At 39.6% G+C, this 23,384-nt stretch overlaps 1 protein-coding gene across 5 annotated transcripts in view; it reads right to left on the bottom strand.

Annotated features, from left to right (window-relative positions):
* The window catches only part of ATRX (ATRX chromatin remodeler), an 88,003-nt gene that overhangs the window by 5,776 nt on the left and 58,843 nt on the right, over positions 1-23,384 (bottom strand). For all 5 annotated transcript variants that reach the window (XM_065077994.1, XM_065077996.1, XM_065077998.1 and 2 more), the window contains 12 exons: positions 23,234-23,371; positions 22,146-22,321; positions 20,581-20,698; positions 17,724-17,854; positions 17,340-17,428; positions 16,995-17,167; positions 12,425-12,578; positions 12,025-12,128; positions 11,457-11,565; positions 10,243-10,420; positions 8,677-8,871; positions 894-1,043 (listed from right to left, as the gene is read on the bottom strand). In XM_065077994.1, the coding sequence (XP_064934066.1) occupies positions 894-1,043; positions 8,677-8,871; positions 10,243-10,420; positions 11,457-11,565; positions 12,025-12,128; positions 12,425-12,578; positions 16,995-17,167; positions 17,340-17,428; positions 17,724-17,854; positions 20,581-20,698; positions 22,146-22,321; positions 23,234-23,371 (1,715 nt within the window). The remainder of the gene's footprint in view (positions 1-893; positions 1,044-8,676; positions 8,872-10,242; positions 10,421-11,456; positions 11,566-12,024; positions 12,129-12,424; positions 12,579-16,994; positions 17,168-17,339; positions 17,429-17,723; positions 17,855-20,580; positions 20,699-22,145; positions 22,322-23,233; positions 23,372-23,384) is intronic.

The raw sequence follows: 23,384 nt of genomic DNA, 5'->3' as shown, positions 1-23,384 counted from the left end.
AAGAAAAAAAAATGACTAAGGTTTATTAGTGTATCCTAAGATACATTTTTTATATGAAGTTGAGTTTGACTGGACTGTAATCAAATTTTCAAGAAGTGAAATGTATAATTTATTAGCAGGAATATAAAGCTCACCTCCCATTTGGATTCCTCACAGGGCAATTTCAGTGCTTACTGTATTGTATCTTCCTACTTACTCTCTCTCTCAAAACCTTCTCCAATACTCCATTTCCTTTGTCATTTGTTCACTCCAAAGGTCAGCGGCAATTTACACAACCACTTTTTGTACTGTCAGATTACCGATCAGATCTGAATACCAAACTTTGCCTTTCCAAGATTTTTTTGCTATTAGACTCCAGTTACACCAAGTTAACATATTCCTTTTAGAGTAAAAAGATCCCAAACCTGTAGCCAATTTACAATTTTCTTCATTCTATCATCTGCTTAAATATCAAATAAGCGAGACGTGGGGAATAATTTTTTCAAAAGCAAGCTTTCAGGTCCTTTCTGCCAGATGCTCATACGTTCATGGGATCATGGCAAAAAATGCTGATATGGAGCGTGTACCTTGAATGGAGCTAGAAATTTCCCTCAAATGGTAAAACAGAGGTATCCCACGGGACACCAGTTGAGTTTCATTATGAAATAGGAAAAAAATGTGTGTGAAAAGTAATTTTAAAATGAAAGTAACAAAGAAAATACACACAGAAGACCAGCATCGGAAGATCAAACGAGACATGGTATCTCCATTTTTCATATGTCAAAATTGGCTTTACGTATCAATTACTTAGCCTATTAGAAAACTGATTTCCCCAAAACAAACTGATAAGGTAAGTGGTACTTAAATCTGAAAAGGTTATTTTCATACATGTAACTGTGATTAGATAGCTTTACCTTCTTTTCTGCTTCATATTCTGCCCATGCTGCCTTCCTTTCTTCTTCAGTGAGTTCCTCTTCCTCCTTATGGTCCAGGAGTGAATCATGTTCGTGATATCCAACTATATATTCTTTATTGATTTGAAGCAATTCTGCCAGAACTGTATCCTGTTCGGATGCAAAGGGGATAACATCAGTGGTCCCTCAGTAGCTCTATGATATTTACTCTGTGCATGTCTAACTCTGACCCAGTTTCACAAAGAGCAGCTCAGAGCACTTCACAGCAAAACAAAATGAAAACAATAATTCAAAAGTACAATTTTCCTCAGAGGGAGGGTAATGGATTAACAATCTGCTACAGAGATGACAGTCCAATCACTTAATGAACCACAGGAATGCACTCAGATTCCACAATAATAAATGTGGTTTAAGAACCTAAAAAGAATGGAATGTGCTCAATGGTTTTTCCTTTGCTTAGGCTGGACACGTGAGAGGACCTATCAATAATCCATAATACAAAAAGAGCACCTCTGCTGGATTTAAAACACTAAGTAGTACTTTGGTCCATCAACCGTCCATCAGCACTCAACAGAAAAGGCTCCTTTCTTAGGACTGTTAAGACACATGTTGAGATAAATAGCCCCCCACCCATCTGGACTAAGAAAGGTCAAACCATTGCTACGAATCGGATTTGATCAGCAGGTAGCAATTTAGGCCTCTATATTCCACAATTCCCCTAATGCTTAATTTAAGGTTAACAGAAATATTTACAATGTGCTTTATAATGGCAAACTGTTGTGAAGCAGACATACTAACATTTTACATACATATATGTCCTTTTTATTTATATATACATATAAAAGAAAACTCCAATAAAGCTCAGTATTCAGTCTAAGATTTCTAATACAAAAAACTATACAAGTGCTTCTTAAAATGCAGAGTTACCAGCATATTGAATATCTCCCAGATAAAATAAAAACAAACGAGCTGCTAACCAAAATACTGAGTCGCTACTGCCCTTGTCCGGACTACAGATGCCACATTATGACAGATCATTATCTCAATTAAAACATGATATAAAAACAGATAGAGAAAATGAGTGTGAAGAGCCGGTATTTAAGGTAGGTAGTAATGGTTCTGCAGTCCTCATTCTCACTGAGTCAGTATTCCACAGTTTTTCAAAGATGCCTCTTTACGTTAAAATAAAGGTAATGCTGCAAAGGATGAAGAGAAATAGGTTCTATAAGACTATTGGAAGGTGCTCACGCTGCACCGCAGGAGTCCCCTTTTGGGGATAATTATTGAACGTGTGTATTTTAAGTGCTCTTGTAGCACTGACGAGCCTTCCAAATTAAGAAAGCTCCAATCTACCTCCGCCTTCAGCCTAAGACTCGTAATACAAAACCACCTCATTGAACTTTCAGACCAGTCCTGAAAAGAAGTACAGGGAATATACTGAATATACTTTTTGCGGTAGGATTACACAAACACCTACAGAGCCACTCCACATCACACCCCTGTTGTGCTGGCATTTGTACCAACAGCAATATCAACTGTCCTGACATTTTATCATCTCAACAGAACACCAATTGTAAAGAATGGCTTGTACCCACGAGCAAACAGGTTTTGGCAACAACACTGGGAACTGCATGTGGAAGTCCTGACCAGTGGTTTAAAACCCAATTAAATTACCAATTCTATAAGCCAGCCTTTGTTTCATCCTTCTGCCTTTTGCTCTCCCTAAATTTGAATCAATCCTGTCATGGCCAGCTCCTCAACAGTGTAATACCTGCATAACTAATGGGTCCAAAGAACAAATAATGGTATTTTTGGGGTGCTGGGAGAGAAGGCAGACAAAGAAAAAGGATGAAATGATAGGATATGATGAAAACATCCAGAGGAAGTGGGTGAAGAAGTCAAGTAGATACTACAAAAGTAAGCTAAGAGAGTTAAAGAGCTCTCAGCATACCATAGCTATACATCAGTGTGGGGAGGGCTCCTGGACATGCATATACATTAATTGCCACGGCAACACTATTATTGAAAACAATACTGGAATATAATCCACACTCACTTAGCCAACAGTCTTCAAAATGTGGTTTAAATTACATCCAACTGTGTGTTTGCCTTTCTTTGTCTAAACTTTATTTTGCATTAACTTTAATGACGAAGCTTGAAAACTGGGATATGGAAGGTACTGCCATTTAGTTCATTACATTTTACAACTACGACAACAACAAAATTACCTTATAAACAAAAATATCACCAGAATAAGTATTCCTTTCATTTGTTTGCCTTTTTGATAGAACGATTATCAGTTGGTTGATAAGCTTTAAGATGAAATCCTGGAGATGAATGAAAAATATTAAGAGATACTGAAAAAAGGTTCTGAGATTTAAAAAAGGTTTGACTTTGAAAAATCCTGATGGAAATTAAATGCTATGGAAAGATAAGTGTATTAGAAAGGAAATCTTCCATGAAGGAATGTGAATTCTGTTGTTAAGTCATAAATAAGCTTTTCCTCAACCAACTGAACATTTAGTGCCAAGGTTAAAAATAAACTGAAATAAGCAGAAAATCATTCTGATTCCAAAATTCACAAAATTGTTCCCTAGTACAGAAGTAAAGTAAAGCACGTGCCCTGGCTATGTCCTGAGCTAGTATAAAATAATGATATACTATATCCCACCGAATCTGAAGTATGATTTTAATCTGCTTTTCCAATCTGCATTACATGTCCCCAACTGAGCCAAGTTTTCATTTCACACGAAAACGTGACTGTGACTCTAATCCACTGAACCTGAGCAACGGGGGGGCAATAGCGCGGGTCCCGAGGGACACGCACTGTCCCCCTTTTGTCTTTGGGCAGCTTCTATCTCCTATCTGCTGCTCTGAAACACGGGTCACGCTGGCTGAGGAAAGACACGAGTTGTGCACTTATCACCCAGCCCTGCTATCAGTGTTTGTGGTGAAAACACTTCTTCCCATTAGCTGCATATTGCTCAAGTCCACCCCAGTACAGAATCCTTCGGGAGATGAGTTCTAAAAGTCTGTGAGAACATACTTAAAAAAATCCCAAACGATAGTCCAGCCATAAATCACATTGATTTAAAAAAATACTCCAGATGCACTGTTAAATTCAGAGCAAAGAAAATGTAACACCCAAAATATGACACATTAAAGAGAATTGTCTCACTTTACACCAGCTTTTCCTTTTGAATTGCTTCTCTATAGAAATAACAGCAAAACCTCTTTATGCCTTTCGTCTGTGTTAGATAATAAGTCACTACATTTGCATAAAACTATAGGCCTATATACAGTAATTATTTCTATACTTAAATATAGCAAATTTGACTGATTACTCAGTCTTAAGACACCTGTCACACCTTATTTGGACTGAATTTGGAAAGCGGTTTTTTCAACTCTGCAGGCATGGCGGATGAATGAAATCAAACAGTGGGAGTGAAGACTAATTTAATAATTAACACGAACAACGTTCATAATGAAAATATCCAAGTATCTGCATTGTCCGAGCTGCAGGAGCTGCTGCAGCGGGGTAAGGGCCGAGGAACGGTGCCGTGAAGTTACGGTTCAAATGCAACCTGTATTTTCCCCTGGGAATCCTACACCCTGGTCCTCGGCAACCAGAAGGGCAGAAAACTGCTGCTAAACCTGAAACCTTGATAAGTTTCCAGGAAAACGACATACTGCATATTTGCCGTGTGACTTTTTACAGAAAAGGGCAACATTCAGCATCTTCTCCCCACTTAACAACATTTTCCAAGAAAACTGGCCTTTGACTGCAAGTTGGATTATTGCAAAAACAAAGTTCTCAAGATATATTTTAAAAAATCAAGTTGTATTTGTTTCTTCACTCATGTAACAGCTTTACTTCTGACTTTTAGAACAACATAGAAGGATTTATCCTAACCCATTAAAAGCAAAAGAATTAAACCCCCCCTTTTTTTTCTTACATCAAAGAACTTGAAGGGTGTGTTAAAACTTGGGGTTGCAAGAAGAACCCAAGTGCTCAGCTCTTAACATACGGACACCTCAAGAACCCAACTGCTGGGGGTGTCACCAAAGTCACCAAGTTCTCCTTCTGACTTAGCAGACATCCAGCAGAAGACCTATAATCCCGCCAGGTTCAGCCACATTCACGCTTAGACGGCTGGAAAAAAGATGGAAAACATCATTCCCATATTTCACCTAATTCCTATTCAGAATTCCCTCTAAAAAGGAGGCTTGGAAGGGGTCGGTGCTTCAATCCGTATTTTCAAACATCTTTGTTTGAGGAATCTGTTCTTTCAGAGCTCAGCTGTATCTCCACTTGACACTTTTAGTCGTCTCTTTACGCGGTTTTACTGTGCATTTCACACCAATTCTAAGGATTACAGTGGTAATCCCTTACCTTACTGTCTGCACAACAGTAAAATCACACAGTGGTATCATCGTTCAACAGGCTATGCTTTGAAGCTGTAAAAGAGGCCTGAAGACAAAGACAGACAATTATACCTGTAAAAGGCAGAACTAAAGCCTTCTTTTAGCCTAAATGCCCATTTTGCTTCACTGGTAATTATACAGGAACAGCTCAGTCTTTGTGGGCAAGGGGGAGCCAGCTCAGTGATGGAAGAGTCATACAGGTAAAGCTTGCTGGGCCTTTGTTTCCAGCTAAGAGCTGCAGAGATCACGTTGGGTTTGCTGAATTTACCAGGAACAAAGCATCAGAAGATCAATGCAACATGATCTTAAAGAAAATGTTTTTCACCGAGTGCTGCCTAGTTCATCCATGCTCCAATAAAATCTTTTCCTAAGCAAATCAATAGTCTTGTTAATAAACTTTTTTCAACAAGTACTATGAGTGTGTTGTTAAATTAATTTTGTTTTTTAAAAGCTTCATGATTATAAAGCTAAATCATGCACCTCTACTAAAATTACACTGAAATAACGAATAATTAACTTTCTGATTGAATAACCCTGCACAAGTTAGAGAATCACATCCATTGCAGTATTTCCTGTGGCTGATACTTCCTTGTGATGGTTTATGTAGGATTTTAGAGAACTGACTAGACCAAAAAAACGACTGAATAGGAAATAAAATTTAAAAGTTAAACGTACGATATTATACAAAAGGCATGAGCCACAATTCAATTAAGCAGTTCACAGGAATCGAGGAAGGAGTCACTACAGCTACTGGACTAAGTTCAGTTTTGTGTGCAAAGCAAGAACCTAATTGTGGATAAAATGAAACAAAAGATCCCAATCAGCTGAGCTTCACAAACGCAGTGAAAAATCATTACAAAACAAGTGGGATCATGACGACAGCTACTCATTTTTTATTAACACTCCCAGAAACACTTTCATCCCCTCTGACACTTTGAAGATGTTTTCACCACAACTATACCAACAATGCATGAAAACACCAACCGCCAGCAACCAGCCAAATACAGGCATGTGGAGTGAGGTGCTTCCTACAGCACGTCAGGCCTGCAGCTCTCAGCATCGTTCCTCCTCGCTACCAAGAGTAATTTAGGGGGACAAAGAACAGGAAAGAATATTTGGGGGTTAGTGGCGGCTTCCCACGTCCTGGGGGGCACCAGCAATGCAAAGCCCTCCCTGCTTTCAACAAAGAAATACAAAAAATGATAAGATAAGATGAATCTGCCTCTGTAGCCTCTTCAACCAAATCTGCACAGAGTATGTACCAAGATGCACATCTTTAAAAGGACAAAATTCCATTCAATATCATTTGCTAAAGCCATGAACAAAGAGAATTCCAGAATTTCTCTATTTACAGCCAGGGACTTGGTTAAAAGCTTATATTCAACTTACATTATACAAACCTTACATTGATGGTTGGAAGGGAATTAATATGGAACTTGGTATTTAAAACTGAATTAGAAAGTAAGTTTGGAGATTATAAACTTTCTCCTTTACATTATACTTCATTCATTCATTCATTATTGTAAAAGAGAACAAGTAACTTTCAAAATATAATAATTGTGTTGGATTGAGCAATGCTGTGAGTAAACATACTCAGTTGTTTCATAGGTTTGCAACCTATTTTTATTTCCTTAAAAGTAAGCAGCAGGAAATGGTGATGCATTAGTTGTGAGCTTGTGCAAGCATAATGTATATGGCACAAAGTAATCAAGAACGTAAAAAAGATAAAATAAGTACTATTAATTACAACCTAAAGGAAGACATTTTAGGAGGTAAAAAAATGAATTTGCCAAAATGAAAACGTACAACAGAGTAAAAAGGTAGAATAAAATTTTCAGTTATTTGCAATTGGCTGCTTACAGTGGGAAACAACGCAGTAAAAAGAGCTTAGATACAGTCATTAAAGTTTGTTTTCAAGGGTTTTAAAGTGCATGTAACAGTGACTAACAGTTATTGGGCGGACACGTCCCAAATCCCCTCGGCAGCTGCACCCACACTGTAGGTGGTCTGACAGACTGCTGCACACAACATTCCAGAGAACTACTAACAATGCCAATGTGATGCCTGAACACAGACAATTATATTATAGTGGTCTACCGATAGTCTAGAATGGAAAACATACCATTTTTCATTGGAAATGAATAGATTTACAAACTGGAAAACTTCCCTCGGACACCCAGACTCTGTATAATGACCTAAACACACGAGTAACTCAGAAATTGAACCAGTTAACCAACTTTGGTCCGCACATTTACATGTTACTGTCCACTAGCTATTCACCTGGTAAGAAGCAAAGATAATTGCACAACAGCTTAATGATGAATTAGTCTTCAGCAGACCACATCCAAAAAGAATATAAATTAGACAAAGTAAAAAAAAATTAGCTTAATCTTAAAAATAAACTGACTTGGTTAAAAAAAATAATAAAATAACTGAACCAGTTATTCTTTCCCCTGAAGTTTACACCTGCCTGACTGTAAAAGTGATACTTTTTATAATTCAGTTAGTAAATATTTCAGTTCCCTAAGTATCACATAGGATAATAAACCACTGCTACGTAGAGCAGTGACAGTGAACCACTACTACATATCCCACGTCCATTACAAATAGATTTAGGGAGGCCTCAGTGAAAATAAATCATTGTGATCATAAGAGTTAATTTAGCACCAAGTTAGATAAAGGTCTCACACCACTACTTCATATTATCTCAGAGTACAGAGTATCAGTTCTCACTAAGTTGTGTACATGTCTACAAAAAGGTCACTGGTCTGCTAGTATTGGCTACACACAGATTACAAAACCTTAGCTGGTCCAATTTTCCTCATTTAAACATTACACAAGTGCAACTTATCCCCCATCTCCACCAGATCTATTAAAGGTCCCTACACAAAGAGTTAAACAGGAACTAAAAGACCAAAAAGGCCTGGCAAAGGAGAGCACAGACTCCTCAGAAGTGTTACCTAGGAAGATACATACAGTATCACCTCAGAGATTCATTATCACAAATTAAAGTATCACTCGGATGTTTAGTTGAATCTTGGCTTCCACGTTTTCCTACAGTAAAACGTCTACTCTTTCAAATCGTGTGAAAAAGCTTTTTGTATGTTCTGGTTTAAAATTTTTGGGTTTTAACTGAAGATCTTTTTCACATACTGCCAATTACATTGAAGGGAAACTCATTATCTCGCTCACTGTACCATCCATCATATTAATTACATATTTCATTGTGTCACCTGCTATTCACCTCCATTCAAAGTAAAAACCACCACTCTGAAGTGAAAACACAGCACCGTTCTCCTTCCAAAATCAAATACCCCATGTCCTTAAACAGATGTACTAGTGATGTGCATCAACTTACTTTTGGCAACATCGGTGTATCTCTCTTCTTTTTCTTTTCTGAATTAGGGTCATCCAGCAAATCTGGCTCAAAAGTGTACAGCTCTGTCAGTTCATTCATTGTAAAATGACGTTCAACTTGCTGTTGGTCGACAACCCGGAAGGACAACGACTGCTTTGTTACCTGACGATCATAGATCTTATCTTCCATCGTTCCCTAAAAAAACAAAGAAAATCACTTTCATGCAACTGCTGGACCTTCTTGTCATATAGGAAAAAATAACAGATATAAAATAGCTAGAATAACAACATAACAGTGCTCTGTTTTCCTAATTTCTTTGACCCTGCATCTACAGTTACCTGAAAAAACACTTTGTTTGCTGAGGAAAAAAGAAAACAAAACCTCCTGGAAGCAAAGACAAAATAATATGAATTGAGGATGCGGCAGACATCATCTAGCTGTTGACTAGAAAGAAATGTATATTTTGAGTAGTGTTTTGAAGATGTTAAGTTTTTGCTTCATTCCCCAAAGTAGGCTTATGACCAAAAAACAGCAATTTCCACAGCATGTACCTTATTTTGATGCTTTGAGCAGCCTGTGAAAAGCAAAACAGATACCGTATCGCTGGGGTGGAAGGAGAGGGAAGCAAAGCAGTCAAGCCTAATTCATCACAGCTGTGTATGAAACAAATTAGATCCTTGATGAAAAAAAGGAAAATTACTTAAAAAAAGACTGTGAGAAGTCTGAGAACAGCACAGCCTGTTCTGAACATCGTCATTTCAAAAGGATATCAACGGTTCAAAAGCGTATACAGAAAACTACAAAAATAGACTGAAGCCTGAAGAAAAAACCCATGTCAGACAGTAACGTGTTACAGAAAGCAATCTGTTTAAGTTGGCAAGTAAAATACTTGATCAAGAGTTAGGTAGTTACTGGGAAAAGGTCTTCGGTATACTCTGTAACACCTGAAGAACTAGAAAATGAAGCAAGATACTTCCTAACAGAAATAATGGCATTATACGTAAAAAAAACAGAGAGCCGCCACCATAAGAATTATTATACGTCAGAATTATTACACATCTTTAATATCTATAGGGTGTGATAGAAGTTTTCATATCACGACTGGACGCCTTTTTATAAAAGTTCTTGAGGTCCCTGTGTCTTCACTCCTGCTGGACCGTCAGGGGGCTGTAGAAGGCAGCGACACGGAGCAAGGCTCTTGCCTAACGACAGCCATCCTCAATGCTGCCGTTTCTATTAAGAATACTTAGTGGTGTGCAAATTAAAAAAGCTGAGAACAATATTTCCAGTCTGGATGTGTGAATCACTGCTAGAACTCCAAAATCTGTATTACACAAAGTGTCCGATGAAGTGGGTTTAGCAGGAAAAGATTTCAGGCGTTATTTATTTTAGCAATCCTTCCTTCAAGAGCTTCTTCGGTGGCCAAATAATGCTGGGAGACACCTGGATCAGTGCAGACCACTACAGACCTCAACGCAAGGCAAAAGAGTTACAGGCCAAATAGACAGAGTTTACAAATTTGTTTGCAGGACCAGAATATCATAAAAATATCAGATGGAAACCCACCTGAGCCAAGAACCTGTACACAAACACAGGTTTGTTCTGCCCAAAGCGGTAAACCCTGAAAATACTCTGGATGTCATACGATGGGTTCCAAGAAGCATCAAAGATGATGACCCTGTTAGCAGCCACGAGATTAATTCCGAGGGAACCTGCTTTAGTGGATATAATAAACAGGCGGCCTCTGGAACAGAGAAAAGTCACAACATTTTAATATTTTACAAAACCACTATTGTTCCCATGTTGCTGTGTTACTATGGAGCTGTTCACACACTGAAATAACTCAAAAACTTAATTAAAATACCATATTAAGCACAAGACAGATGCAGAATTTACAAGGACAACACTTTTAGCAAAACATACACTCCCAGAAACACAGGCCAGGGCCTCTTGTACATCAACTGTCAACAAAAACTGGTGGGCAAGAAAAACTTTTCGGTTTTGCATTTTCCAACTCTAATGAAATTAGTTATATCCAGTTAAACTGTAATTTTAAACAGGCATATCCCATGCTAATGAAACTGTTTCCTGGCTAGAAAAAACCTCCAGAATAACTCCAGAATAACAGAGTTTCTTTGATGTATCTGCTTTTTTGAATGCTATCTCAGGTTCAGCTTAAAATGAGCTCTTGACAGATACTTGACAGAATAAACTATTTCAGACTAGTAACATTGAATTAGTTTATTTTCTTTCATTTAACTTTTTAAAATAAATTTTCTGTACGTTATAAATGACTGCAACATAACTGCATATTTAATTTTTAAACAAATCTTGTAAGGCGAAGCGCCTTAACTTCCTTAAACCTGTACAAGTTTGTATCTAACCACCTGAACAAATTAGACCTGAGAGTCCCAACTCAATGTGCTTCTGAATGGCCAAGCCACTGCTGTCTCCTGGCCAGACCCCACGGGACTCTGACCTTCCTACATCTTCATGTCCTTCTAAATAATGTTAATAAAAAGCCCGTCTCTGATCCAAATTGCTTACAATCTAAAGAAGCACAAAACCAGCAAGGAAACACTGAACAGGTATTCATCAGGAACACAGAAGCCTCTTGGTGGTGGTGCATATTTTTTGTGCAAGTTCTGCACCTGACAACATTGTGATGATTATTTGTGAAGTCTTAAGAAGTCATTAAGCTAATATAAGTTAACACAGAAATAGGGAACAAAAGAAAGAGAAGGGGGAAAACAGAGCATATATATCAGCAGAGGTCTCACCTCACATTAGTTTCATCATTAAATTCTTCAGCCCATTTCTTTCTCGACTGAGCTGTAGTTGAACCATCTAAGCGATAATAATCAATGTTTCTGAACCACTTTCCTTCACCTATAAATGTAACAGTCAAATTAGGAAAATGCTCATTGCATAAGTAACCAGACTGATAATACTGGATATACGCGACTCTCTAAATAGTAAAAGAACAAATAGGGAACATAAAATATACTATTCTCTGACATTTTAAAATAATGGAAGAAGACTATAGGTTATTCAAAACTGAGAACATTTTTGGAGGATATAGGTGCTTGCCTTCCATTCTTTCTGCTGCTGCTGAACATTTAATCTGCTTTGGCTATATTAAGCACAGACGCTACAGAATGCAATCGGTCCACAAGGGCAGACCAGAGAGCACCTGCAGAGGTGACCAACAATCCTGCCAACTCCAGGAACGGCACAGAGCACACAACGCTTCTAAAGAAAGCTATTCTTTCCAATCCATTCCCTTCCAACTGAATACAGCCTTGTATAAGAATCGTTAACTTTGCAATTGTTCAAGGTGACACTCACCTTTATAAATAGGAGGCTTATCTTTGTCAGTTTTCTCCCTGTTGGCCAACTCCAGAAAATCTTCTATCAAATCCAGAGATATTAGGGACTGGCTAAACACTAGGCTGAAAACAGAAACAGGGAAACACAGAATTCACCTCTGAGGTTATTTTTATTATTATATTGCTTTATTTTAATTCCCTCCTCACTCCGATACTACCTTGGGAAACAAGCGGCCTTTCCAGACACAGAGAAAGACCCTGGTGGAATTTGTGTGTGTATGGGAAAACTGATAAAAATGAAGGTAGCATGCACACTTGCTTCAGAAAACTGAGCTACAGCATTATGAAGACTGACTAAAGAACACTATCCTGCTAACATATTTAAGACGTCGTTACAAATATTTCTAGAACCGACTTACACTTTGTCTCCAATCTCCTCTGCCATTCGAAGAATCTCAAAGAGAAGCACCATTTTCCCAGAATGTTCCAACACTTCAGCATCTGCATCGGTGACAAAATCTTTGTACCAATCCGGTGCTGGGCTACCAGGATTGGAAGATGATGTAGCTTTGCCTAGAAAAATCAAAGTAAAAAAAATTTAGAAGATAGAAGCATAGTTTCCATTTAAATGCTTTGAAACACCTGAACTACAGAATTGTTTCTTCATTATTAGGCTTAGCTCATATGAAAAGAGTTAAATATGGCACAGAAAAAATAGCGTTTGCATTATTAACAATTACCAGATTAGCAGTTATCAATAGCACAGGTTATCAATAAGGGTCAGATAACCCCTTTTCGTGTTGCAGGATATTTGGCCAAATATCCTGCCAAATATCCTACCACCTCCATCTCTTCCCTAAGGATATTTATCAACAGCTTTGAAAACACATCCACAAATATTACAGCCATTGAAAAGCAGCTTTCCATAAAGAAAATTATTTTGCATCTCAAACAAATATCTCAAATTGCTGGAAAAAGAGAAAGGGTGGTCTTTTGGGCTACCTAGTCCATCTATGAGGATGAACTCGCTGGAAGAATGTTTCCGAATGTTACAATAATGCAGGTGTTTAAGATGAAATCTGTAAAACATTTCCTCTTCTGCTACGCTCAGATTTAGGATCTTTTTTCCAAAAGCTAATTTAGAAGACAACACAAGCATATAGGAAAAAAAACACAAAACCAAACCAAAACTCGCCTCCACCTTTTATATTAATTCCCAATAGAAGAAAAAACCCAAACAAATTCCGCTATCATATTCTACCTTTTGCAAAGTTCCTTAAGGAAGTTTTTATCTGCTCATCTGCTAACATACTACTACACTAAAACCTGTAAAATACATACATGGGTACAATCCTATGTTTAACATGTTACTGTCTTATAAAATGATTCTGTTATTCTGTTAATTTGACTTAAGCTCTTAAAAATACAGTTAATTTTGTTAATTTGACTTAACCCCTTAAAATATAGAAGTAGCAGAAAGAAATACAAAATTCAGTTTCTCATTGTAAAAATACACCAAAATAACTATCCTCCTTGCCAAACAAGTCTGCTGGGGTCTAAAACACCCACTCAGAAGTGTCAGATGCAAGAACTAGACCAGAAGAGGAGCACTGCTGGACCTCATCCTCACTAACAAGGAGGGTCCGGCTGAAGCAGTAAGGGTCGAGGGCTGCCTTGGTTGCAGCGACCATGAGATGGTGGAGTTCAGGATCTCCTGTGGCAGGAGCAGGATAGCAAGCAGAATTGCAACCCTGGATTTCAGCAGAGCACTCTCTGGCCTTTACAGGCAATTGCTGGGGGAAATGCCATGGGCAAGGCTGATTGAAGGAAAAGGGGCCCAAGATAGTTGGTCAGTGTTCAGAGACTGTTTCTACCAGGCACAAGATCAGAGAATCCCGACACGTAGGAAGTCAAGGAAGGGAGCCAGGAGACCTGCGTGGTTAAACAGGGAACTGCTGGGTATGCTCAAGTGGAAGAGGAGAGTTTATAGATCATGGAATGAGGGGCTGGCCACTTGGGGAGAATATAAGGCTGTTGTCAGAGGGCTGGCGAGAAGGGTCAAGAACAACAGGAAGAGCTTTTTCCAACACATGGCAGATAAAACTAACACCAGAGGCAACGTAGGCCCACTGATGAACGAGGTGAGTGCCCTGGTGACAGAAGATACAGAGAAAGCAGAGTTACTGAACACCTTCTTTGTCTCTGTCTACTCTGCCGGAGGCTGTCCTGAGGAGCCCCGTACCGCTGAGGCGCCAGAGGAAGGCAGGACAATGGAGGAATTGCCTGGGTTGATGAGGACTGGGTTAGGGAGCAGTTAGGCAATCTGGACATCCATAAATCCATGGGTCTGGATGGGATGCACCCACGGGTGCTGAGGGAGCTGGCTGAGGTCATTGCTGGGCTGCTCTCCACCATCTTTGCCAAGTCTTGGGAAACGGGAGAGGTGCCAGAGGACTGGAGGAAAGCAAATGTCACTCCAGTCTCGAAAAAGGGCAAGAAGGAGGACCTGGGTAACTCTAGACCAGTCAGCCTCACCTCCATCCCTGGGAAAGTGATGGAACGACTTCTCCTTGGTGTCATCTCAAGGCATATCAGGGATAAGAGGGTCATTAGGGGCAGTCAGCATGGCTTCACCAAGGGGAAGTTGTGCTTGACCAGCCTCACTGACTTTTATGAGGACATAACAAGATGGATGGATGATGGCAGAGCGGTGGACGTGATTTACCTTGACTTGAGTAAGGCATTTGACACAGTCTCCCACAGCATCCTCACAGCTAAACTGAGGGAGTGTGGTCTGGATGACCAGGTAGTGAGGTGGACTGTGAACTGGCTGAAGGGAAGAAGCCAGAGAGTCGTGCTCAATGGGGCAGAGTCCAGTTGGAGGCCTGGATCTAGTGCAGTGCCTCAGGGGTCAGTACTGGGACCTATATTATTCAATATATTCATCAATGATTTGGATGAGGGAATAGAGTGTACTATCAGCAGGTTTGCTGATGACACGAAGCTGGGAGGAGTGGATGACAAGCCAGAAGGCTGTGCTGCCATCCAGAGACCTGGACAGACTGGAGAGTTGGGTAGGGAAAAATTGAATGAAATAGAACAAGGGCAAGTGTAGCGTCTTGTATCTGGGTAGGAGCAGCCCCAGGTTCCAGTATAAGTTGAGGAATGACCTATTAGAGAGCAGCGTAGGGGAAAGGGACCTGGGGGTGCTGGTGGACAGCAGGATGACCATGAGCCAGCACTGGGCCCTTGTGGCCAGGAAGGCCAATGGTATCTGGGATGGATTAGAAGGGGGGTGGTTAGTAAGTCGAGAGAGGTTCTCCTTCCCCTCTACTCTGCCCTGGTGAGACCTGGTGAGCATCTCCCTTACAAGGAAAGGCTGAGGGAGCTGGGGTCTTTAGGTTGGAGGAGACTGAGTGGTGACCTCATTAATGTTTACAGATAGATAAAGGGTGAGTGTCAGGAGGATGGAGCCAGGCTCTTCTCGGTGACAACCAGTGATAGGACAAGGGGCAATGGGTACAAACTGGAACACAGGAGGTTCCACTGAAATCTGAGAAGCAACTTGTTGGGGGTGAGGGTGGCAGAGCCTGGCCCAGGCTGCCCAGGGAGGTTGTGGAGTCTCCTTCTGTGCAGACATTCCAACCCGCCTGGACACCTTCCTGTGTAACCTCATCTGGGTGTTCCTGCTCCATGGGGGGATTGCACTGGGTGAGCTTTCCAGGGCCCTTCAACCCCTGACATTCTGGGATTCTGTGTAACATGCCAATCTTTAACACCACTCACACTGGCCATTGAGAATTCAACCATTATAACCAGAACGAGCAAGGCAGACAAGAATCATCAGTTATCTTGATTTACATTACTTAATTTCTTTTACGATACTTCTATGATCTTCAATTTAACCTCCTTTGCAGTAAAGTGGTAAGAATTGATTAATTAGATTTATAACACTTTTTTCACACAAAAACTTTTACCTATTGAAATTTTTACTTACCTAATAGATGTGTTCTATCTCATGAGCAATTTAAAACATTTACATTTTCAGACTATGCACCACAAATTCCATCCTGACACACCAGTAAATTTCAGTTGCAAGACTGAACTGATCTTGACAGAACTCACATTGGAGCCTTCTTTCATACGATATTTTAAAGAACGTATTTTGCAGCATCACCTTTGCTTAGCAACTCTGTATCTACATTAAATTGAACAAGGCTGCATGAGAGAGGTAAACATTTAAGTGATCCAGAGACAGAAACTCATCCTGCTTATAATGTAAGTAATTATTTTAATACATTTAATCTGTATGTGTATGTATTTTACACACACACTCTCACACTCCTCCCCTTACACGTTTACAATACGTTTGTCATCAGGATGGGGACCAAAAAAAGAAAATTCTCACCGTAACTTTCCCTAAAAAATCATTTATTTAGGTAAATTGATTAAGACACACAATAAATGATACAACTAGAACACTAGCTGTATGAAAACAGACACTAGGTAAAAGCTACGTTATTAAAGGAAAATCCAGACATAAACAGCTATATGTAGTCTGAATAATCATCTTTAAAAAGGGTCCCATTCCTGCTGCATTATATCTGCTTGCTCAACATCCATTTCCAATTCGCGGTGCAACAGTGAATGATGTGCATACTCATCTCTCCGTTAATCTTTCACCAGCATGTTTAAAAAGACATGAAAAGCAGCACAGTTCCTCTGCTGGCTTTGTATTGTACTTATGAAATAAAAAAATGAACCATGCAGCCTCCCTGTCGGAAGAGCCCTCAGTTCTAAATTGATGCCCCTTGTTTTTCCAGGACGAGTATATTACTAGAAATAGCAGGAGTTGTAAATATAGAAGCAGTTCATGGCATTACGGAATTTGCCATTTAGCAACAAAGCAGAATTCCTGACAGCCCGCTCAAATTGCCTTTTGCAGAACGAAGCTGCCTTGTATTTTATTGGCTTGTATAGCATACTCACCTTCATCTGATTTTGCTACAGATGGAGGGTTGTTTCCAAGTTCTTCTACATTTCCTTCTCCACCTCCGCGCGATCTTGAGTTCCAGACTTTAATGACTTCAACATCGTTATCACTGCCACTTCCACTTGAGCTACACTCTTTCTTCACTTTTTTCCCCTTGGATTTTTTTTTCCTATGAAGGTAACATTGTACACCTCATTATTTTTTGAAAATTCTATTGCTAGAGAACATATAAAATAAAGAGACATATAAAATAAAAAGTAAAAATTCACTTCTATGGAATTCCTTTAAGTTCTATTAGCGAAATAAATCCAATAAACAACCACAAATAAAAACTAAATTACTTTGCATAATCATCAGAACTTAAGCTCATTGAAGTTTCATCGGAATCTGAAGCTATGAAATCATCCATACTGTCTTCATCGAAGTAGCCCTCAAAAGAGAAAAAACAGAACTTTTATTAGGCATGCTCATCTAGAAGCTGTTATTAAACCTTTTAGCCATCTGCTCATTCTTCATTTAAACAATGGTAAGTTCTACAAAGGGTTGGCCTTGCAAAATGTTTTAAGTATGAAAACATACCCAGAAAGAAAAATATGACAAAAACAGCAGCAAAATTACCCCACAGCAACAAAGATTTCCATTAACTTGACGAAACTTTACCTAGCATTTGGCAAAGCTTCTCTGGAAAGTTCTCAATGGAGAGTATTTTGATATATCTAATTTACCTTATTTTCTTTGCTAATATAGTCCAGCTGCAAACACCACGGGTGAGTCCAGATTCTGCTCAACATCTGGAAATCCTGGAATAGTTTAGCTCCAGCTTTGCCTCTTCCACCTTCATTGCCACCACCTACACCTGACAATAAGGTTAAAGTTTTAGAACGAACCCTTGAAGTAAGTTTGCCACGTACTGTTCCCCTTTGAACGCCCGTCAGTGAAGTACTGAGTGTTCTTTCCAGATGCACATCATTTTGTAACGTCTCTTGTAAAAGAGGTCAAATTACTGAGTCACAGGCATTTTTTTCCTAGTTCAAGTTGTCGAAATTAGATTTTCCTTTTTCTTGATAATGAGAAACATGATTACATTTTTGCATAAAAGCACATTTCTACCCAGTATCGAATTAATCCAAATCCTCTCAAAAGGACAGTAATGTTTATTTAGCTTTTGTAAAAACAGCTCTTGAAAAGCAGCCCCAGGTAGAAAACACAAAATAAAATTGGCATTTAGGTTTCAACAAGTTTGGCTTACTATTTCAAGCTACCTTTGTTCAATGACTTGTAACACTGCAATACTCTGCTACAATAAAGAATCTAAAAAAAGCCCAGTCTATTTTTTCAATGTCCAAGCAGAAATTAGTGCAAAGAGAATTAAACCTCTTTTTTGTAGTCTCAATTTCTCATTAAACAGCACATTAATTTTAGGTTCCTGAAATAGATTCCTTTTCATATTTATTACATGCATAATTTAAGGAATGTATACCTGCAAGCAAATAGTATTTATTGCATCACAGTCATCAAATGTCTATGGCACAACAGGAACGAAGCTTATTTAGTATATTTGCTCAATAGATAAGATAATCCCAGTATACATCTACTGAGTAGAAATATTTTAATAAAGCAAGTTCTTGCTATGTTTTAATCATACAATAGCTTCAGGTATCTTCCCATTTGTGTGGCCCGTCAGTTTGGGAAATGGAATTTTAAGGACATCAGAAATTCTTAGATTCGACTTTCCTAAACCTGAGCTAACATCACAGAGAAACTTTCTCTTAACACGTTTCAAGTTAACAAGTTCTACAGACTTTTTCATCTCCTATTTTGCAGAAGTGAAAGAAAACGTGTATCTTTTTCACCAATGAAGGAAAAACTTGGTAAAATAACATGTAAGATGTGTACTTTAGTTTACGCCTGTTACAGTGCACGGAAAAACATAATTTTGAAAATCTGCAGATGAGAAGCAGCCATCCCCCTTCTATATTTATCTTCAATAGCAAGACTCCTGTATTTAATGAAAATCAGAGTGTGCTCTTTTGAAATACAGACGTAATGCATGAATTAATGTGGGCATCAGCAACCAGCATAGAGCTTGGCTCTGAAGACAGGAGCCAGGGTTTGCACAGGCAGCTTTCTCCCCTCTAAAAGAGGCAGAATCCCAGAATGTCAGGGGTTGAAGGGACCTGGAAAGCTCACCCAGTGCAATCCCCCCATGGAGCAGGAACACCCAGATGAGGTTACACAGGAAGGTGTCCAGGCGGGTTGGAATGTCTGCACAGAAGGAGACTCCGCAACCTCCCTGGGCAGCCTGGGCCAGGCTCTGCCACCCTCACCCCCAACAAGTTGCTTCTCAAATTTAAGAGGAAGCTTTTGTGTTCCAGTTTGAACCCATTACCCCTTGTCCTATCATTGGTTGTCACCGAGAAAAGCCTGGCTCCATCCTCCCAACACCCTTTATCTACCTGTAAACATTGATGAGGTCACCCCTCAGTCTCACCCAAGCTCCAGAGCCCCAGCTCCCTCAGCCTTTCCTCACACGGGAGATGCTCCACTCCCTTCAGCATCTTGGTGGCTGTGCTGGACTCTCTCCAGCAGTTCCCTGTCCTGCTGGAACTGAGGGGCCACAACTGGACACAATATTCCAGCTGTGGTCTCCCCAGGGCAGAGCAGAGGGGCAGGAGAACCTCTCTGACCTACTGACCACCCCCCTTCTAATCCACCCCAGGATTAAACCACCCTAACCCTAACCCATTGGCCTTCCTGGCCACAAGGGCCCAGTGCTGGCTCATGCTCATCCTGCTGTCCACCAGGACCCCCAGGTCCCTTTCCCCTATGCTGCTCTCTAATAGGTCATTCCTCAACTTATACTGGAACCTGGGGCTGTTCCTACCCAGATACAAGACTTTACACTTGCCCTTGTTATATTTCATTCAATTTTTCCCTGCCCAACTCTCCAGCCTGTCCAGGTCTCTGGATGGCGTGTCAGCCACTCCTCCCAGCTTCGTGTCATCAGCAAACTTGCTGATAGTACACTCTATTCCCTCATCCAAATAACTGATGAATATATTGAATAATACAGGCCCCAGCACTGACCCCTGAGGCACTGCACTAGATCCAGGCCTCCAACTGGACTCCGCTCCATTGACCACGACTCTCTGGCTTCTTCCCTTCAGCCAGTTCACAGTCCACCTCACTACCTGGTCATCCAGACCACACTCCCTCAGTTTAGCTGTGAGGATGCTGTGGGAGACTGTGTCAAATGCCTTACTCAAGTCAAGAGCAAGACATTAAATCAATTATGTTTCATGTTTATAAAAAAGAGAGATGAATGAAAACCTGAAATTGGACTACTGTTAAGAGATGCAAATACTATTATTCCTCAATTTCTTTTGTTTTTAGTGTGCAACCAAATGGTTTGCTATAATTCAAATTTCAGAGCTAAGTTAAATTTACAGGAAGCGGCAAAATTAATCTGCAAAGTCAATAATACATATATAAAAAAAAAATCTCCTACCTACCAGCTATGGCAAAACACCCCTTATTAAATGACCATCAATCTTGTCACCTCAGAGAACTGTAGGCACATACCTGTCAAATGATCCAAGTAGTACTGATAGAGTTTGCACTGAATAGGTGTCATTCGAACTTCTAGAACATACTCGTATTTTGGTGGGAGGAACTTCGTTAATGCTGTGTAATCTTTCCTCTGTAATTTAACAAACAGTACTTTAGTCATATAAACATGGAAATTACTACTGAAAGCTTAAGAACTTCTGGCATCTTAAATGAGAAAGCATCATGCGTAAAATACAATGATTCAGTTGCTTTCCAACCACAAAGAGGAGAAGAAAGCCCACTAAAGACAATCCAGCTACAGTCTGCAGAAGCCCATCTTACCTAGTAAATCCAGTTCTCTAGTCAAAATATGACTTGTTAAGCCCATGTCCCAGTTCCAAGCCCTTCCAAAGTTGCCTGCAACTTCAGTAACTGCTCTGGTAACTACGTTTGTGGGTTTAAAAAAAAAAATACTAAACCTTTTTTTGTGAAAGCGTCTCTAAGCCAAGCAGCTAATATCAATGTTTTTATCACTGATGAACTCACACTCAGGTTAATCATTTGCTGTTTTACAGTACATAGTTTTTGAATACTTGCTTGGGGCAATGCAAAATGTACTTGTGTTTTCATTTTTTCTCCTCTTCCACTAGTCTGCTTCTCTCCACCTCCCCCTTCACCCGAACGGAGACTGGTGTATCGATCCTGAGCGAGAGAGCGCTGCAGGTTCGGCAGGTATGTGACCTCCATCAGAGCCAACCTGCCTGCGCCGGCCTGCACCACATCCCTGCCTGCAGGACAGCTCAGCCAGCTTGCTGCACACTTGTTTTCTTCAAAGAAAATCACAGAGTAGCTCAAATGCCCAAAAGGGAGAGCTGCTCTCTACAGACAGGCTCTGCTCCGGGTGAAAACATCCACCCGGGCTCCGTCCAATGCTGCACAAACACGGGATGCCCAGCATCTGAGATTTACTTGCTATTTATGTTCCTCCTCTTGTTCTGCCTTTTCTGTGTTCCTGCACCATCTATGCAGTTCTGGTTTGTTGTTTTCAGCTAACATCTTTAAGTTAAGAAGTTCTTCACCCTTCTGGACCTGATTAACCTTCCTTCTCTTCCTCATTGTTCTAATTCTCACAGATCAGAATAAATAGCAATTCAGAACCAAGTGACAAACTACGGATCACCAGTTTTCTGTGCAGTTTTTAAGGCAGTTGAGTTTTAAAATGCGCATTATTTAAATGTGTCTATGGAATTGAAGGAGAATATTTCAAAGCAACTGATATCCTCCTCTGTTATATAATCTTCTAGTCTCCTAGCAGGAAAACAGCTGTATGCTCTCATATACATATATGTCCTGCTCAGGATACACTGATATTTGGATAAAAGCTACAAAATTTTTGTAAGATTTTCTAGTAGCAATAAATAATGCAGAGATCTACTAAATATTGAAAATATTTAAGTCAAAAGTAATAGCTGGATTCACCAGATCTCTCAAACAGCAACTTTACTCACCTTTGAGAGCTTTTATCAGAATGAGATAAAATAACTGCTGCCCCTCCTGCAGCTAATTCAAGTAATTAGTTACAGTAAAACTCTTCTTACCTGCACACATCCAGCCAACATCTCATAGAGAATATGTGCACGCTTCTTCATGACTCTGACATCTGCTGGAGTGGAGTCTGCACACTGACCGTTCTGAATTGGATTTATAAATCGATTTCGGAATTCCTTAATTGAACCCAGCAAATTCTCCTTAATAAAGTTAACCATGCAGTGATCTAGGACAAAAAGATCAGACTTCAGTTGTTCAAAACGTCAAGTACAGTACTAGGATTAATTCTAACAGAAAATAAATGTGTCTTATCTAAACTAAGAGCTGTATGTTAACAAAAAAAACCCCAAACAACCCAAATATTTTCCAGAAAGGGCATCTTAAATTGACACACACTCTAGGCAGAGATAACTTCTTAATTTAATGTCAGATTTTGAACTACCTCATTGTGTTTGTTACACATTTGAAAGCTGCTGTTACACCAAAGCAATCATAAAATCATATTTATGATTTTTTTTTAGTATAGTCAAAAGCATATTAATCATAGGAACAAACATTACAGTGTATTTATAAACAGGAGCAAATGTTACAAGCTACATAAGGTATAAATTCCCAAGGTAGTAAGATAAATCACTGTTTAGTAAGAACTCTGCTCTACAGTGGTTTAAAACAATTTAAAATGGTGCTGCTGGAAGACCTGGGCCACCCATCTCCCCTCTGAACATTCTCTCCCTTTGCTCTGATGTGCTGAGGCTCCTCCAATTCTTTGGTCAGGCAGAGCAAGGAACTAAACCATCAGAAAGCTGTTCGGGTCTGCATTGCTCATTTTCTGATACTCCTCACGCAGGTTCCCTGAGGAACTGGATATACCTAAGGCCATGCTGAGGGAAAGGACAGAGGAGAGACCAGATTCCCAAGACCTTTATTTCAATTTGGCTTAAATCATCATGGAGCCACATCTTAAAATGATTTAAATGCCAAAACAAATTGTTAGGCTTTATTTAGATACTAAAACCTAGCCAACAGCTTCACTGTATCAAATTAATTTCTTCTAAGAAATTAATTTCTTTCTAATTTTGCTGAAAGGCAAAAGTATAGTCAAGGAAACAGACACTCCTTAAACCAGAGAACTACTCACATTCTATAAGATTATTTTGCAGTGGTGTTCCTGTAAGGATTATTCTTCTCCTAGATCGAATAGAATTCATTGCCTTAGAGACAGCGGATGCTTCATTCTTCAGTATGTGCCCTTCATCACAAACAACAAAGTCGGGGCCTGGAAAGAAAAT

The sequence above is a fragment of the Columba livia genome, chromosome 12 (genome assembly GCF_036013475.1).
Source record: "Columba livia isolate bColLiv1 breed racing homer chromosome 12, bColLiv1.pat.W.v2, whole genome shotgun sequence".
Classification (NCBI taxonomy): Eukaryota; Metazoa; Chordata; class Aves; order Columbiformes; family Columbidae; genus Columba; species Columba livia.
The sequence above is the reverse complement of the archived record's forward strand: the minus strand, read 5'-3'. Positions and strand labels throughout refer to the sequence as shown.